Consider the following 11,946-nt stretch of genomic DNA (forward strand, 5'->3'; position numbering starts at 1 on the left):
AGTTGGAAGTTAAAAGACTAGGATCATATCGACCAAACGATGCTCAAAGAACTCAAAGTGACACACGACAGAATCTTGTGTTTCTTGGTTTGAAAGAAAGGACTGGCTAACGCCAAGTGTAGCAAGAATTCACTTTAATGTTTTCTGTGCCTGCTCCTTGGAGGAGATACAGCATGAACCCAACAAGGGATTTGTCTGAAAAAACTAGAAAACATGAGTGCAGTATAAGTCACATCAGAAACATGCAGGCAGTTAGCATTCAGGTGGTGAACTTGTCAGTAACACTAGCTTCCCTACAGAAGGGCTGGTTCAGATCCCGGTTATAGCCATGAATCTTGTTGTGATAGATTCAGTAAGAGCAGAGCTTTCAGCCACTCTGCTCCCAAGCTCTGGAACTCTTCACCCTCCGACATCTGTAATATTGACTCTCTCCCTGTTTTCCAAACACATGCTAAGAATCCCTTTCTGCCTCCATTACCCTTAACTCCAACACCGCCCTGCTTCTCCCTTCTGCATCTCCAAGTTGTATTTAATTCCTGCTGTTTTATTAAATGCTGAACTTTGTCTGTTTGTCAATGCTTGAATGTTGCTTATTGTATGTTCCTTGTATTTGGATGTTTGAATGCTGTTTCCTTTGTGTCCATTGATGTTTCTATCTATTGTTCTACTCGTCTGTTCCTTTCTGTAAAGTGTCCTTGGGTGACTTGAAAGACGCTTCTTAAATAAGATTCTTATTCTTATGAATTAGGAACAGCAGTTACCATTTCAACTCTGTGGGAGATAGAGGCCTTTAACCCTGAACACTAACATTATAATTAGTAACCATCATTAATGTCGGGTATATTTCTCCTAATGAAAAATACTTCTCATCAGAATATATTGAAGTACAACAACACATGGTAAACTGAAGTACTTTGATTGTATTTGAACTCTAAAACGTCTCATGAATCAAAGGTATCTCAGGGAGGCTCATATAAAATGGCTCTTAAATTTGTGGAAAATTAGGGAATCTTAGACAAAAATAATGGAGCTAGGAATCTGAAAGTGGGTCCATTTGTTCCTGGGACATGTGAGACTTGTGCATCACTAACAACCGTGGGAGAGACTTTTTGAGGGGGTGAAAAGACGAGCTGGCTATAAAAATGTTTCTGACCCATGAATTCCACTGGAAATTCACACTAAATGATATTTATTCATGAGCATCACACTAAATGAAAGTTAAAGTTAAAGGAATAAATATGTGTAGCTAGACTAAAGTAGAACGAGCTTTAGTTGTGTTTTATTCACCTGTTGTCACATTAACCAAACCTGTGACAGGATGAGAGCTGTTACCATAAAAATGTGTCTGAAACTTATTAGAATCGTCTGATTTAATACACAAACACTAACCTGAACATGTACCTGCAGAAAACACGAAATGAGCTGTGATCAGGGTTTAAAAGACATGAAAGACATGTGTGCACATGGAGCAGAGACAGTAAGTGTCTCCTATTGTCTCCTGTCCTCCAGCCTCAGAACATCCTGCTGACCAGCAGCTCTCCTCTGGGAGACATTAAGATCGTGGACTTCGGTCTCTCCAGGATGGTCAGCAGCCACCAGGAGCTCAGAGAGATCATGGGAACCCCGGAGTACGTTGGTGAGTTCCTGCTTTTAGGACTTTTAAAGGGACTTTTTAGGAATCCTCTGATATTTGATGATAACTTGATGAAAACGTTTCTGTTTTTATCTTTTAGCTCCTGAGATTCTTTTTTTTTTTTTTGTCTGCATTTGTCTGCATAGTTGGACACCACAGGGTGTCAACATTATATGAGGTTGATGCAGTTATATTCTTGCAGTTGAAAGCTTTATTACTTCAGTGCGTGAGTGTGACCATCACCAGCCCTCCCTGAGAACTGTCCTGTTGATCTTTATTGAGTGTAGTGACCTTGTGTGGCAGGGAGGGCAGTGCTACACCTCAGTGGATAGAGGGGGGAACAAGGAAAGAAAAGATGTAGAAGGATGGACAGTGGAGGAGATACATGTGGTGCTAGTAGGAACTAGTGGAGTGCAGGGTTCTGTGCTTCCCAAGTCACCTCACTCAAGTATGACTGGGTACAGTCATCTCTGGAGAGTTTGAGAGAGTCCAGGGGGGGGGTAAGGGCGTCCCAATGGAAGGAGAGAAGTCTGCCATAGGGCACGTAGTGATAGAGTGAAAACAATAATCCAGCCCTTAATAGCCGGGACTCATCAATTCTTTTTGATGTGATCCAGCACGGGCTGGCAGGTGACAACACACATGCATGTGGGCATTCCCTAAATATGAGTGAGACCATTATCAGGGCCCAGAGTCAGGTCAGAAGCCCCAGCGCCCGAGAGCCTCCACCCCAGTGTGGGGCGCATGGGTGACAGGACCAGAGAACCACCGTAGCCACGGGGCAAGCCCACACCCAGCGCAGATGGCGAGCGATGACCAACACCCCCAGACCAACCAAGCGAGCACAAGTCGGTGCAGGCCAGAGCAGCCCCCCACACCCCCCACACCCCCCAGCCACCGCAGCCCGTCCACCCACCGCTGCCAACACCCCCCCCAAAGACCCCACCCTCCGCCCGCAGGGCAGCCATGGACACCTCTCCAGCCGAGAGGACTCCCCCAGGAGCCCAGCAAAGCCCCCGCAGACGGGCACCGGCCCAGCGCCCAACCAGGGACGGGCCATCCGAGCAGGGGGGCCAGGGAGCCGGCCCCATGCCCCTGGCGCCCCCGGGCCAGGGAGACCACGGGAAGAGAGAACCCCCATCCGCCAGGGAGAGACCCCAGCCCCCCATCGAAGGGAGAGGGGAAGCACCAAGCCACCACCCGAACCAGTCGATACCGGAACAACCGGGTACCCAAGGAAGCCGCCACGAACCCGTCGCCACGCAGCACCAGGAGACAAAGCCAGGCCAAGAGGACACCAGAGAACCTAGGTAGATACCCCTACCAACGGCCGTGGGGCCACAGACCGCCAGCCCAAGATCCCCCTGCTAGCGGAGGACCAGGCCCCCAAGCCGTGCCAATGGATAATGAAAAGTGACAGTGTCCCTATTACTGTGCTTCCTCAGTCCCTGATGAGGAAGCAAGCCCCTACACCGTGACCCTGTGACCCTGGATGTGGTGTGGTGCATTAAGACAGGGGCAAACAGGAGGGTCAGGTGGGTCAGAGGACTGCAGCACACTACTGTCCTGCAGCCTGCCCTGACCCTGACCGATCCTGGGTGGACCCCTAAGGTGAGGTGCATTAAAAACTTGGGATGGGTGTGTGTGGTGTATCTAGCCTTGGTTGTAATGGGCGACATAGTGTATGGTGGAGTGTGAGGTGAGTGCAATTTAAGAGGCAGGCAAGTGAGGGCCAAGTCCCCGGGCAGCAGGGCCAAGGCGCAACAGCTGCCCATGGGACCCACAGACGGGGCGAGGGCCCCCAGGACTCAGGAAGTCCCCCGACCAGACCCCCCCCCCACGCCCAGAACAGCAACCAGGATGCGACAGACCCCCAGGAAACCCCGAAGAACCAACACCGACCAGCCGAGCAATGGCATCAGCTACCCCCCCATCCACCCCCCGGGGTGGCAGGGGTGCCCCCAAGGCGGACGGAGACCCCCCCCCCCCCCAGCCCCCCCAGCCCCAGCGCGACGGAGCGACCGGACACGCCCAGGGTGGTACTCAGGCAGCCCCCCACACCCTCAGGCTCCGAGCCCAAGGCGCCGGGCGTGGCCCCGACCTACGGGGCCCCCCGGACCCCAGGAAGGGCCCCCACGACCAGCGAGGGCCCAGCCACCAGCGGAAGGAAGGAGGGGCCGGAGAGGAGCGGGCGAAGGGAGGAGGGCGCTGCAGAGGGAGGGAGAGGAGGGGACAGGGAGCCCGCCAGCCCAGACCGCCAAGGCCCACCAGGAGATCCAGGGAGAGTCGGCCACCGATACCCCACGACCCCAGGAAAGTGAGCAAGCGCCGAAGCCACAGGGAACCCCAGGCAAGTCTCCATCGCCACCCCACGTGGGGGAGAGGGAGGCCAGCCGGGTAAACCGCTCAGGGCCGGAAGTCAACCCAGGGGTGAGAAGGAGTAGGGCACCCCTAATGCATGCTCAAGGTGTTGTGGTCCGGGGATCCTCCTTAGTGAACCTGGATGAAGAGGGCAATAAAAATCTTTTCCATAACGACATTCATCACTGTAAGAGAAATATTATTATAGCATTACAGTAAGTGGAACAGAAGTGGCAAAAGCTAGCAGGCAAAGTCTAGATGTAAATTAAGGTTGAGGGAGTCGCAGAATACGGACCATTTTTTGGCAAACAGAGTCAACTGATTTTTCCGGGTAGCAGATATTTTCTCCAGTGATATATAATCGGAAAGAAGGTTCAACCACTGGGAAATGTTTAGTGACTGTTTGTTCTTCCAGTTCATAAGGATTGTTTTCTTGGCGATGGTGAGAGCTACAAGGACAGATTGTGATAGATGGTGAGGAAGACTGATTGTTTCCAGGTCACCAATGAGGCACAAGTTAGGGGTTAATGGGATTCTGCAGTCCAAAATTGAGGAGAGTTTCTGTGTTACAAGTGACCAGAAGTGCTGCACCGGAGAACAGAGCCAGAGAGCGTGGAAATAAGAATCTGAATAGTTTTGGGTGCATTGCGTACATTTGTCGGATTGGGAGAAGCCCATTCTATACATCTTGTATTGAGTTGTGTGTGATCTGTGGAGTACTTTAAACTGGATCAGCTGTAAATTCGAGTTTTTGGTCATTTTAAATATATTTTGGCAGATCTGAGTCCAGAAATCAAAGTCTGTGGACAGGGAAAGATCGGCTTCCCATTTTGATATTGGTACATGTATTAAATGTGTGGTTGATAGCAGCTTATATATTAAAGAGAGGGTTTTCTTCTTTTTCGGTGTGAGTTTTTTAATGTTGGTGACGAATTGTGGTGGCTGTATGCAGTTCTGGAGCACTGGGATTTTCTTCTGATTGTCTTGGTCACCTGTAGGTATTGGAGGAAGTTTCCATTTCTTATTTCAAACGTATCAAATAAATCTCTGTGATTCATAAGTAAGTTTCCCCTGGAAGAGGTGATGGAGGTGGGTTATTCCTTATGCTTCCAAGTGCTGAGGTGAAGAGGGACTTTGTTATTCAAAAAGTCAGGGTTGTGCCAAATTGGGGAGAACCCACAGGGTTCCAGCAGGGATCCTGTGGTCTCTAGACTCTTCCACCAAGCCGACAGGGTGGCGGCAATAATGGGGTTTTGGAAGCAGTTATGACGCTTAAGGGTGATTGTAATGAAGGGCAGGTCCGAAATGCATATGTTGAGGCAGTCGGCCTGTTCTATTTCTAACCACGAATTGTAATCTGCCTCTGGGTTTATCCATTTGGTGATGTATTGTAGCTGATTTGCCAGGTAGTAGATTGTAAAGTTCGGTGCATCAAGTCCTCCTTCTGATTTATTTTTTTGAAGGGTGGTGAGGCTAATTTTTGTCTGTTTGTTTTTGGAGTAAAATTTGGTGACTGCAGAATCTAGGTTCTGGAACCATTTTGCTGTGGGTTTGAATGGGATCATGGAGAATAAGTAATTAATTTGAGGCAAAATTTTCATTTTAACTGTTGCTATGCGTCCCATCAGAGAGATAGGAACATTGGTCCAGCGCTTCAGGTCATCACAGATTTTATCCAGAAGTGGATCAAAGTTCAGTTGCACTAACTCTGACAATTTAGGTGAGATGTTTATGCCCAAGTATTTGATATTTCCTATGGAAAAGGGTAGTTGGGGTTTATGGTCTGCAGGATCCCATGCTTTGTCCGTTATTGGTAGTATTGTTGATTTGGACCAGTTGATTGAGTAGTCAGAGAGGGCTGAAAATTTTGAAATACAATTATAAGCTTCCTGTAATGATCTCTGAGGTTGTTGCAAGTAAAGTAAAACATCGTCAGCATATAGATTGATCTTGTGTTCAGCGATGGATGAGTGGATACCCTGGATACTGGAGTTCTGACGTATTGCTGATGCGAGCGGTTCAATAAATATAGCAAACAGTAGGGGAGACAGGGGGCATCCTTGCCTGGTTCCCCTCTGTAAGGTGAAGCTTTGTGATGTGAAACCATTGGTGGTGACTGTGGCCTTAGGTGAATTATACAGTGCAGCAACCCAGTGGATAAATGACTCTCCAAAGCCGAAATTTTGAAGGGTGGCAAAGAAGGAAAGCCCAGTTAACTTTATCAAAGGCTTTCTCAGCGTCCAGTGATAAAACAATGGCTTCTGTATTTCTACGCTGGGACATGCTGATCAGGTTAAAAGGAGCCGTCTAACATTATTTGTAGATTGTCGGCCTTTGATGAAACCTGTTTGGTCATTGAGAATTATTGATGAAATTACTGTCTCTAGTCTAGATGCTAGTGCTTTGGAAATAATTTTGATGTCTGTATTAATCAATGACAGAGGGCGATAGCTGGAAGGGAGTGTTGGGTCTTTATCAGGTTTTAAAAGTAATTTAATTGCAGCAGTATTCATTTGGGATCTTATGCAACCTGTGTTTTTAATTTCTGTAACAGTCCTTAGGAACAAGGGGGCCAGATCTGACCAGAACTGTTTCATAAATTCAACAGGGAAACCATCCGGCCCAGGAGCTTTGCCCATAGGCATGTTTTCTAAAGCTGTTAATAGTTCTTCCATGGTCAGTGGTGAATCCAATATGTTTCTTTGTTCTGCCGTCAGTTGGGGTAGATTGAGTTTTTTGAGGAAGGCCTGAATGTCGTCAGGATTCGGGTTGGTAGTTGTTGAATATAATTTTTCATAGAATCTGTAAAAGATTTGATTAATTTCCTGTGGCGATTGAGTGTGTTTGCCACTTGAGTCCTGAATTGCATTTATAAGAGATTTTTCTCTGTTGCGTTGGAGTTGATTCGCAAGAAATTTGCCTGATTTATTGCTATGCTCAAAATTTTGGTATCTAAGTTTGTTGAAGTACGAATTCTGTTTTTTTGGTCAAGATATTTTCTAATTGTAGTTTCGCATTTGTAGTTGGGTCCATAATTGTTCATTTGGGTTTGCGGTGTATTGTTCTGTTATTTCTTTAATCTTATCCTCGATGTTTTTTTCTGCTTGTTGGTCCCGTTTTTTCTTGTAAGAGGAGTAAGATATAATTTTGCCTCTGATTACGGCTTTCCCAGTTTCCCAAATCAGAGATGGGGATAAATTTGGAGAGTCATTTATTTCCAAAAACTCCTTGCATTCCTTCCTTATTAGTGAGTCAAATTCAGGGTCTCTCAGTAATGAGGTGTTAAGGCGCCATGTGGGTGATGGTTTTAGGGAGGGTTCTATTTGAAGGTGGAGGGACACCGGTGCATGATCACTGATTATGATAGGGTGTATACTGGTGTTGATTCTTTGTACAATAGAATTGTTTGTCAGAAAAAGTCAATTCTAGAAAAGGAGTGGTGTACTGGGGAAAAGTAAGTGTATTCCCTCTTTGTCGGTTTTTGATTCTCCAACCATCGCCAAGTCCAAAACTCATCCATGTATTCTTTGAGGACTTTGGCTGATTGTGATTTTTTTATGTGTGTCGAGTTATGGGACCGATCTAGAGAGGGATTCAAGACTGTGTTAAAGTCCCCTCCAATAATTGTAAAGGGTGTGACGGCTATGTCAGATAATTGTGAAAAGACTTTGTGAAAGAAGGCCGGATCATCGTTATTCGGGGCATAAATATTAGCAATTGTGTATAATTTATTAAAGATTGATGCTTGAATGATGATGTATCGACCTTCTGTGTCTGTTATCAATTTGTTTAAAGGGTAAACACGAGTCTCTTATGGACCAAAATCGAGACTCCTCTTTGTCTACTGTTGAAGCAGGAAGAGAAAACTTGGTTAAAATTTGGATCTATAAGAGATTTTTTTTCTGAATCTTGTAGGTGAGTTTCTTGAATGAGTAAGATATCGGCTTGTAATTTGGAGATATAATCCATAATTTTAATTTTTTTTGCCTGCGAGCGAATGCCATGCACATTCCAAGAGACAACAGTTAACTGTGACATTGAGATTGAGAGCATTCAGTCCTTCTTTGTATGTTGTGTTGGTAGAGGATTTTGTACGTCTTTAGCATGAAAGGATTTACAGACAATGGAGAGAAATCAGGAGGTGAGTGTTGGAATACTTGATTATACCTGGTACAAACAATGTCATACATACGTATCAACAATAGCATCAGTTCCTGGAAAATGGATTGTTAACTTAATAACATTAGCACCACGAGGAAGGAAATTATTGTGTCGGAGATATGTGGGGGGGTGAGGGGGTAAGTGGAGGTAGGTGTGGAGGGCAGGGAGACATGGACAGAAGGAGAAGAAAGAAAGAAGAATAGCAGGGGGGGATGTATGAGGTGAGTGAGAAGGTAAGAGGAGTGACATACATTAACGTTTTGTGAGGTTTTTTTTTTTTTTTTTTTTTTTTTTTTTACCCTATTCTTAGTATTTATATTTGTTTATACAAATGTACATCTTTATAATATACATACAAATAACAAATATACATGGCTTATTTTTCTTAATACTTATCCGTCAGTAGAGCCAGGGGGTGATGTTTGCATCCCGGAACAGCTGACCGTCGATGTAAAGTTTGTCCACTGTAAGTGCGGCCCTCTTTCCTCTCTGCCGATGATCCTTGAGGATCGGTACAGCACTTTACGCCTCTCGTTGATTTCTTTCGGGAACTGGTCGTTAATTCCGAAAGTGGTACCTTTGAGTTCGCGTACTTTGCTCTTCACAAGTACCTTCTGTTGAAAATGTTCAAATTTTGCAATGATAGGACGCGGACGGTTTCCTCCTCGGGCTCCGAGCCGGTGGACGCGGTGAAAGGAGATGTTATTCACCGTCTCCGTTGGCAGCTTGAGAGCGGTGGTCATGAATTTTTTTATCAGGGCCTCTGGATTGTCCGGGGAGCTCTCCGAGATCCCTGAGAAAATTAGGTTGTCCCGCATACTCCTTGACTGTATGTCCAGGACAGTCTCTTTCAGTTGTTTATTTTCCTTTTTGAGCTGGTTTACCTCCACTGAAATGGAGGTGACGTCCGCTCGCAGCTCGGCGTTATCTCTTTGAAGATTAGCGATCTGATCGTACGAAAATTCTAAGCTTGACTTGAGATCCTTGATCTCCTGGTGCATAAGGCTTAGCAGATCTAGTTTTTTATTAATAGAATCAAGTACTGATACCTCGGCTGTTATTAGATCGCTTGTGTCCGTGGAGGAGTCAGCTTTCTTTCTCTTGGCCGGATTGTCAGAAGGCTCCATGACGCACCGCAGGTAGTACTCGTCGATAAAGTTTTCTAGGGCCTCCACTCTGGCGGTATGACAATGTTTTAATTTAGCCTCTTCGATTGCGAGTGGAGTCCGCGGATCTCTGTTGATATTATCCTCTAAAGTCTTGATTTAATCGGTTTAATCGTGCAGCGTTATGCCGCCATGTAACAATTCAAAACCTCACCCGTCTCGTGAGATCACAGCATCTCGCGATCACTCTGCCTCTCGCGATCCTCACTCTCTCTGGCCCCTGAGATTCTGAATTATGAGCCAATCACCACAGCAACAGATATGTGGTACGTACATGAACCTGTTTGTGTCTGGAAACGTGTGGTAGATAAAACACGCAACGTGAGAAAACTGCACACAACACAGCTGGTTTACAAACGGAGACGCAACAAAATACTAAAGGTTCATTTCTGTTTGAGTTGTAGCCTTTTCATTGTTGCAGGTCAGAGCTTTTTTTTATACTTTTCAACCAGTTCATCCAGTTTTTATCACTTTAAAAACAAACGTCAGCCTCATCCCTCAGGAATAAAGTCCATTGTTCCTCCTTCAGTTCCTCTTGTAAATATAAACTCAGCTTAGTGACTTAGAGTCGACGTGTTTCTCTTTTCTCTCCGTCAGTGCATAAAGAAAGAAGTTGTTAGTTCAGACTAAATCTTTTCTGTGTGCATCATGTCTCCGTCTCAGTGAGAAGTGATGGGACTTTATTGATTATCAGCAGAGACATGATTCCTGCTCTGCTCTGTGTTGTCAGGAGTGTGGGTGTCCTGGCGTACGTGATGCTGACGGGAATCTCTCCGTTCCTGGGTGAAGACAAACAGGAGACGTTCCTCAACATCTCTCAGCTCAACGTGAGCTACACCGAGGAGGAGCTGCAGCAGCTGGACCAGGAGGCGCTGTCCTTCATCCAGATGCTGCTGCGCAAGGATCCACAGTCAGTCATCCTGTCCCCCGTCCTCCCCCGTCCTCCACTGTCCTCCTCCATCCTCCCCCGTCCTCCTCTATCCTCCCCCGTCCTCCCCTGTCCTCCCCCGACCTCCTCTATTCTCCCCCGTCCTTCCCTGTCCTCCTCCGTCCTCCCCCGTCCTCCCCCGTCCTCCTCTATCCTCCCCCGTCCTCCCCCGTCCTCCTTCATCCTCCCCCATCCTCCCCCATCCTCCCCCGTCCTCGTCTCTCCTCCCCTGTCCTCCCCCGTCCTCCTCCATCCACATCAACACTTATTCACAGTCTAAACTATAACTAGGAAAAGTATCTGTACCTAAGTATAAAAGTAATAAAAGTAAGAAAAATACTTGAGTAAAAGTAATAAAATACAGGCTCTTAAATGTACTTAAGTAATTTTTTTTTTCATTAATGAAACGTTGCAAAATGAAAAACGTTCTGACAGAATAATCTAGACTCTCCTTTGGCTTCCTCTCTTCTTCTTCTTCTCCTTCTTCTTCTTCTTCTGTACTTTACTCTCGTGCAGATACCTGAAACATCTACTCAAGTACAGTAACAAAGTATTTGTACTTACATGAGGCATCACTTCAGTATGTTGTGTGTTCAGGGACCGGGCCACAGCGGAGCAGTGCCTCAAACACCCCTGGCTCCAGCCCTCAGAGCCTCAGGACTCCCAGACGGTGGAGGAGATCGTCCCAGCGGAGGACCAGGAGGCCTCCAGCAGCCCCCAACCCCCCAGCAGCTCCAGCACGGCCGAGGAGGAGGAGGAGGAGGAGGAGGAGGAGGAGGAGGAGCTGATAGTGGTGGCGGCCTACACCCTGGGCCAGTGCCGCCAGTCGTCCAGCTCCACCTCGGAGAAGGAGGCCCTGGCCACCGAGCAGAAGGCCGTCTCCAAACGCTTCAAGTTCGAGGAGCCCTTCAGCGCCCTGCAGGAGGTCCCTGGAGAGTTCATCTACTGACCCCCCCAGCACCTCCCCAGGACCCCCCAGCACCAGCCTCTGAAGGAGGACAAGTTAGTGTTGTCACAGCAGCTTCATTAAGCCTCTGATTATAAACTCCACCCTCCATTTATACCGTACGTGTGCTCAGATGCTGTTGAATCTCTGTTAGAGACACATGTTAAACACACCCACATGTTTCCAGAGGTGGAGTCTTCCTCCACTGATCAGACATGGAGTCGTTTCTCTCAGGAGAAAATCCACATTTATTAAGAGGTGAGTGCAATATATGAAGACCCATAAAGACACAGAGATCAGTTCATACACCGGCCCGTGTACGCGCTGGTGTTTCAAGTACAATAGCTAATAAATAAATGAGAGTTTATTTTAAATTTAAAAAGCAAAAACTAAAAACATTCTGGTCTGTGCAGTTTTTATTTTATGGTTTGTCAGGTTTACATTTAAACCAGAAAAAGAGAAACTGGGAAAAAAGTCAATATTTGACTTAATTATGTTTCTACTGACATAATTTGAAAAGTAAAAGTGCAACAAAGTCCTTGACTGAGGCAGGAAGTAGCCTCCTCCACGGTGAACACTGGTCCAGGAAGTAGTCTCCTCAACGGTGAACACTGGTCCAGGCAGTAGTCTCCTCCACGGTGGACACTGGTCCAGGAAGTAGTCTCCTCCACTGTGATCATTGTTCTCCTATGAATCTAATAACCTCTGGTTTCTCTTTCCGTCTCTTTCTGGTTTCTGTTTTTATGGATTA

General features: G+C 46.5%; 1 protein-coding gene across 6 annotated transcripts in view; it reads left to right on the plus strand.

The window, feature by feature from the left end:
* LOC124995628 (serine/threonine-protein kinase 17A-like) overlaps positions 1-11,326 on the plus strand; it is a 98,869-nt gene extending 87,543 nt beyond the window's left edge. For all 6 annotated transcript variants that reach the window (XM_047568142.1, XM_047568147.1, XM_047568143.1 and 3 more), the window contains 2 exons: positions 10,052-10,231; positions 10,847-11,326. In XM_047568142.1, the coding sequence (XP_047424098.1) occupies positions 10,052-10,231; positions 10,847-11,198 (532 nt within the window). In that variant the 3' untranslated portion in view covers positions 11,199-11,326. The remainder of the gene's footprint in view (positions 1-10,051; positions 10,232-10,846) is intronic.
* Positions 11,327-11,946: the final 620 nt, after the last annotated feature.

The sequence above is a fragment of the Mugil cephalus genome, chromosome 18 (genome assembly GCF_022458985.1).
Source record: "Mugil cephalus isolate CIBA_MC_2020 chromosome 18, CIBA_Mcephalus_1.1, whole genome shotgun sequence".
Lineage (NCBI taxonomy): Eukaryota > Metazoa > Chordata > Actinopteri > Mugiliformes > Mugilidae > Mugil > Mugil cephalus.